Raw genomic sequence first — 6,000 nt, 5'->3', positions numbered from 1 at the left:
AAACCCTACCCTTACTTCAAGCCCCCACCCCAGCCCCCACCCCAGCTGTGCCTCTCTCTGAACCCTTCCACCTCACCAGGTCTGAGCACACACATCCTCTGTTACACAGAATGCTGCCTCAATTTCCCAAAAGCAGGTGTCCCAGCGTTATTATTCCTATCTGTCCCTCTCACTCAACTGTAAGCTCCCAGAGCAGAGACACTATTTTCTGGAATGTGAGGCCTCTAGCCCCAACCTACTAAAGAACAGAGGTGACCTGCAGGGAGCAGGGAAGCCCACAGGGCAGGGAGGCACTGTACCCACACCAAGTCAAGGAACATGTGCGTCCCTAAGTCAGGAGCGAGAGACAGGGACACTTTTAATACTCGCAGCTGAATACCCTAGCACACTTTTCAGAAAGCTGACAGGCAGTGTGACATGTCATTAGGCATAAATACTGAGGTCACACTGCCCAAGTTCAAGTCTTGGACTGGCCAATCACAAACTCTATGAACTTTTATGCACTACTTGACCTCTCTGGCCCAGTTTTCTCATTGACAAAATGGGGGCAACAAGGGTAACCACTTAGTAGGGGTACTGGGGGAATTCAATGAAATACAGCATATAAGGTATGCTGAGCGGCACCCGTGACCTAGGAAAAATGAAATCTGTGTTAGATACTATCACTTGTATCCAACTTATATAAGTAAAAATCCATCAAGTGTGAAATAAAAAGAGATTATTTAAGACAAATGAGTAAATAATTTCAACACATAACAAAGAGATGACAAAAATAAGCCACACATGAGGCGCCTAGGTGGCTCAGTTGCTTACACATCTGACTCTTGATTTCGGCTCAGGTCACAATATCACGGTTTGAGAGTTGGAGCCCGGCATTGAGCTCCGTGCTGATGGCACGGAGTCTGCTTGGGACTCTGCCTCCCTCTCTCTGTGCCCCTCCTGAGTGCTTTCTCTCTCAAAATAAATAAACTTAAAAATAAATACCGTTTTGTCATCTGTCCCTGCTGTGGCTTTCAGAAGATATTCTGTAGCATTTTAAGTAAGCACTTTGAACAGTTAGCTCTTTTGAGGGTCACTGCTCCTTATCTGGGCCATACTGTCAGCTGAAACTGGGTGGTTATATCAGATTTCTTAAAATTTACTCAAAGGAAAGCTATCAGGATGAAAAATTATCAAACTGAAATATGGGCTTCTACATTTAAAAGGTGTATGTATGGTATATAATTCTAATTTTATTCTTTCCAATACTCAGCTTCTTTTAAAAAATTCTTTTAACGCTTATTTTTGAGAGAGACAGAGAGATGGAGCACGAGTGGAAGAGGGGAAGAGAGAGGGAGACATAGAATCTGCAGCAGGCTCCAGGTTCAGAGCTGTCAGCACAGAGCCCGACGTGGTGCTCCAACTCACGAACCACGAGATCATGACCTGAGCTAGAGTCGGATGCTTAACCAACTGAGCCACCCAGACGCCCCTCCAATACTTGCTTCTAAGCAGAAATCCATTTATCTTCTAAATTTCTCAATGATCTCTACACACCTCACTGACAGTCATATGCTCCTTGTAGTCATGGTACACGGTGTGAAATAAGCTGCCCTCTGTTGTAACACAGTTTACACTGCATGCGAATAAGTACATGTAACACGGATTTTTGTTTTTAATACCTATTGATGCTGTGCCAAGAGAGCAAAGGCCTGAGAGAAAAACTGTAGGAATCCCAGGTGATTTAACTTACGAGGTTCCTCATGCCCTACCTGTATTAAAATACCTATTTTTTATTACCTAATTTCAGTGAAATTCATGAATTCTAGTTTTTAACTATTCTTCACATTAGAAGAGACTCCAAATAAGAAAACCGTAATATTCTCAAAGTTTAAATCTATCACAGAAAAGAAAGTAACTTTACCTGAACACAAAGTATCCTGTGAAATGTTCCAGGCTCCACACAGAGAGTTAACTGTGTCATCATGAGACTTCTCGAGCAACTGGGAAGCTGAAAATACAACCGAACACGTCATCGGACGCAGTGCTGACGCTGACACGCAGGGCCCACTGCACACCCACTGTCTGCTCTTTCACATCACACCAACACCGACTTACACCTGCCACTTCACACTCCAGACCTGCTGCACAACGTTAAGCACAAAAACTCTTACTCAAATCTACTACAGACGGGGAGATTCATAAAAAATAATCTACAGAAATCATGTCACCAAAAGGATTAAATTTAGGATAAAGTTAGAAGAGATTTTGAAAAGTCAGTTTGCCTGGACCTGAGCAGATGCTCAGCAAAGGTAAACAAATATTCTCAGCTCATCTTGTATAATAGTCGGGCTTTTTCTTCAAGAAGCCAGCAAACTAGAACCGTGGTTCTCAGCCCTGGGTGCCTTGGCTCCCAGCAGGTGACGGTCACGTCTGCAGACATCACTGGATGCCATGGGGTATGAACCAAATTCTGCTGGTGTACAGTGAGTGGGCAGAGGCCAAGGATGCTGCAAGGCATCCTGCCGGACACAGGACAGCACCCCGCACTGCCCCTCACGTGCCCTTAACAATGAATGGTTCTGCCCAAAATGTCAATAGTGGCAAGGATGAGACTCCCTAGAGGTTTCACAGAATAAAATCCAGGATATCAATAATTTAACAAGTAAGGTCACAAATATTATCTTCAAATCCTGTGCATACAACAAATCAGAAACAAGAAAGACATTTTGGTCTCATACCCAAGGATGTTTTTTAAAGAGACTCAAACCATGCTTTCTTGAGGAAACGTTAAATCAAGATCAGAATGGTGAGCACAAGAACAAGTGTTTCAGGTGTTGAATTCTGAGCTGTGCTGGATGCGGTGAAGTAGCAGAATTAACCCGGCAAAGGAATGGCACAGTGCCAGGGGCCTATAAAGGTACATACGTGATTAGAGCAGAGCACTAGCTCCCAAGCTCCATATGCACACTCACCCTCCTCTTAGCAACAGAAACCTCATCTCGTCAGGGCAGCCACACTCTCTAAAAGACCATGCCAGTCTTGTTTGTGGTCTCCTTTGGCTCAATCTACTACAGTCCCCTTTGGCTGTCATCTTGGATGATGCTGGGCATCAGGCAAATCAAACTACATGTATGAACACAATACAAAGGACTGTGCCTGATTTCCTGGGTTGTCTGGAGTGGTTTCTTGCCCCTATAGTTCTCTGGCCATAACTGCTTACAACCAAGAAGAGCTATAAGACCCAGTGCTACTGGATAGAACTTTCCGTGTGCGAGGCTGTCCACAGGAAGCCGGCTCAGCTGGGAGACATATTCATTTTAAATCGGAAGCCAGGCACTAAGGGAGACCAAGCAGAAAAATGAGAGACAAGACTCTTAAAAACCATGGAATGGCCACCCTATGACTTCTACTTAGTATGTCTTTGATGACATGACAGAAACATGCACCTCTATCTAATTTGAGCCACTCATGGTATTTGTTACATGCAGCCCAAACCAACCTTAACTGATACAGGTGCCCACTGCATAGTCACGTACAAATATATTCAAGGTAGGTTAAAATAAACCGTAAAGGTAATAGGAGCAAACACAGAACAATTTTAAAACCTTGTGGTGGGGGAGTTCTGGGCGTCAAAGGAATCCTGGAGGCCATAAGGAAAAACCAACAGATCTGCCTACATTAAATGTTTCTGTTTTACAAAAGTTGCTGCATGTTAAATGAGAAAGCAAAGATTTTGTGCATTTCAATCAACAATATATTTACTGAGTGCCTACGAAAGCACACTGGGCTCTACACTAGCTCGGAGAAGGGCTCTACACTAGCTAGGAGAAAATGCTGCAACATGCAACGATTACTGTGCATGATATAAAAAAGACTCTTACAAATAAGAAAAACAGGAAATTGGACAAAGACATAAAATTCACAAAGATAATGCAAAAGTTATAATTAGTGATAGAATCGAAAACAAAAAAATATGTTCTTCTCATAAGAAGTGACCTCAAAAGCAAACCAAAGAAATGAAGTTTTTCTATCTCAAATTGAGTAAGATAAAGAGTAACATATTTTTCCAACCGTGGAGAAAGTGGCACTCTCATAAACAGCTCGTAATAGGTGAAACAGCACTAACTTTTTTTTTTTTTTATTTCTAGGAGAGGGAGAGAGAGAGAGAGAGAGAGAGAGAGAGAGAGAGAGAGCGAGCAGGGGAGGGTCAGAGAGAGAGGGAGTCACAGACTGAAACAGGCTCCAGGCTCCGAGCTGGCGGTCAGCACAGAGCCCGATGCAGGGCTCGAACCCATGAACCGCGAGATCATGACCTGAGTGAAAGGTGGACGCTTAACCGACTAAGCCACCCAGGCGCCCCAGAAATAGCACAAACTTTTTGAAGGGCAATCTGACAAGATAAAGAATTTTAAATTCTGCCTTTATGAATTAACACTGTCGAAGCACACAGGAACACACAGAGTTGCAGAGAAGCATGTCCACCAGTGGAAGGACTACACGAGTGAAAAGGAAAGCCTCACGACCACAAACAGGAAAACGGTTAAGCAGGAACAAGAACCGTACCGTGCAGTTTAAAAAGGATAAAAACTTGCAGCACTATTTCTAATAAAGAGCAACTGGTAAACCTCTGCTAGCAGATGACTCAGTATCTAAACTCCAAGCTACTCTGCAGCATCTTAAATAGAGAAAAGAAAGAGAGAAGTAGGGGTCATACCTACCGATCAGGGAAAAACCTCCAAGACACTTTTAAGGTTAAAAAAAATAAATAAGGGCTGAAATAACAGGTATGCCATGATTCAATTTAGGTGAAGATAGACTACAGGTCCACACCTCACAGGAAGACACAGAAGCCTGTGCACACAGGTGTGTGACGCACCGGAAGCCATCTGGAAAAATATGCACACTTACAATATGGGTTCTCCATGGGTGGAGAATTCAAGGAGAACCCAGATGGCTGTTCACTAGGAGCTGTACGCTGGTGTTTTATGAAAATGTACTCATACGGTATTTAACTAGAAATTTTAATAGTAGCCCAAATATAGAAAAACATAAACTCATAATTAGTCTAAATCAAATTCTTTCAAAGAGCTTGGTTTATTATTTTTTAAAAAAGAAAATATCCCCAAAATATTAAAAATCACAAAGGGGCTACAAAAAATAGATTCTCAACCTATACATCCAAAAACTACATGCCTAATACATGCTTAAAATATATGCTTTAAAAATCTTAATGAAGCATAAGGTTTTCTGGAGGAAAATATTAACACAGTCCACCTTGAAATAGGTAAAAATCTATTAGAATTAGGAAACAACTGAAGTCTCTAGGGAAGGAGGAATAAACCTTCCCCCCACAGTTTACACACCAAGCGCTCGGTTCCCTTTATAACATGCCAACACTTACAGGTAGGCGAGAGGTTCTCCCTCTTCTCCTTCATCTGCTGCAACCTCTTCTCCATGGTACTGTGCTGGCCGCTGTACATTTTAATCGTGGGACTGTAGATCAGTGAGCCATTGGATTCAAATAAGAGAACAGGGACATCATTATCTGAAAATAAACAAAAATCCAATTTTAAACTTAATAAAAAAGCCTTCTTACTACAACAAACTGATTCGTTTCATGGGAACACCCCCAGTCCATCCCATAGTCCTCCACCTTCCCTTCACCATCATCACCTACTACCATCAATATCTGTCATCACCCTGCCACTTCCACGGTCAACACGGGCACTAGAACCGCGGCCGCTGGCTGAGAAAAGTCCACGTGCCAGGTGCTGTGCTAAGCACTATACGTGCACCACTTCACTCAACGTCTCCTAGCCCCAAGGCATCAGGTGTCAGAATTTAAAGATGAGGAAACCAAGACACACAAGTTACTTTACTTTTTTGTATCTAGATCAAATAAGTATCTCACACCTAGTGAGAAGGAAGAGCCAGAATGCAATCTGGCTCCTAAATGTTGGAAAGGCTATTATTAAAAAGAAAAGAACAAGTGTTGGCAAGGATGTGCAGAAAAGGTAC

General features: G+C 42.7%; 1 protein-coding gene across 1 annotated transcript in view; it reads right to left on the bottom strand.

Annotated features, from left to right (window-relative positions):
• Positions 1 to 6,000, bottom strand: part of MCPH1 (microcephalin 1) — a 266,985-nt gene that overhangs the window by 219,799 nt on the left and 41,186 nt on the right. The window contains exons 6-7 of the mRNA XM_077754243.1: positions 5,384 to 5,527; positions 1,904 to 1,990 (exon numbers count right to left, since the gene is read on the bottom strand). Coding sequence (XP_077610369.1) covers positions 1,904 to 1,990; positions 5,384 to 5,527 — 231 coding nt within the window. The remainder of the gene's footprint in view (positions 1 to 1,903; positions 1,991 to 5,383; positions 5,528 to 6,000) is intronic.

Source organism: Crocuta crocuta, unplaced genomic scaffold, assembly GCF_008692635.1.
Source record: "Crocuta crocuta isolate KB4526 unplaced genomic scaffold, BGI_CrCroc_1.0 scaffold1635, whole genome shotgun sequence".
Classification (NCBI taxonomy): Eukaryota; Metazoa; Chordata; class Mammalia; order Carnivora; family Hyaenidae; genus Crocuta; species Crocuta crocuta.
This window is presented reverse-complemented; position numbering and strand designations above follow the sequence as displayed.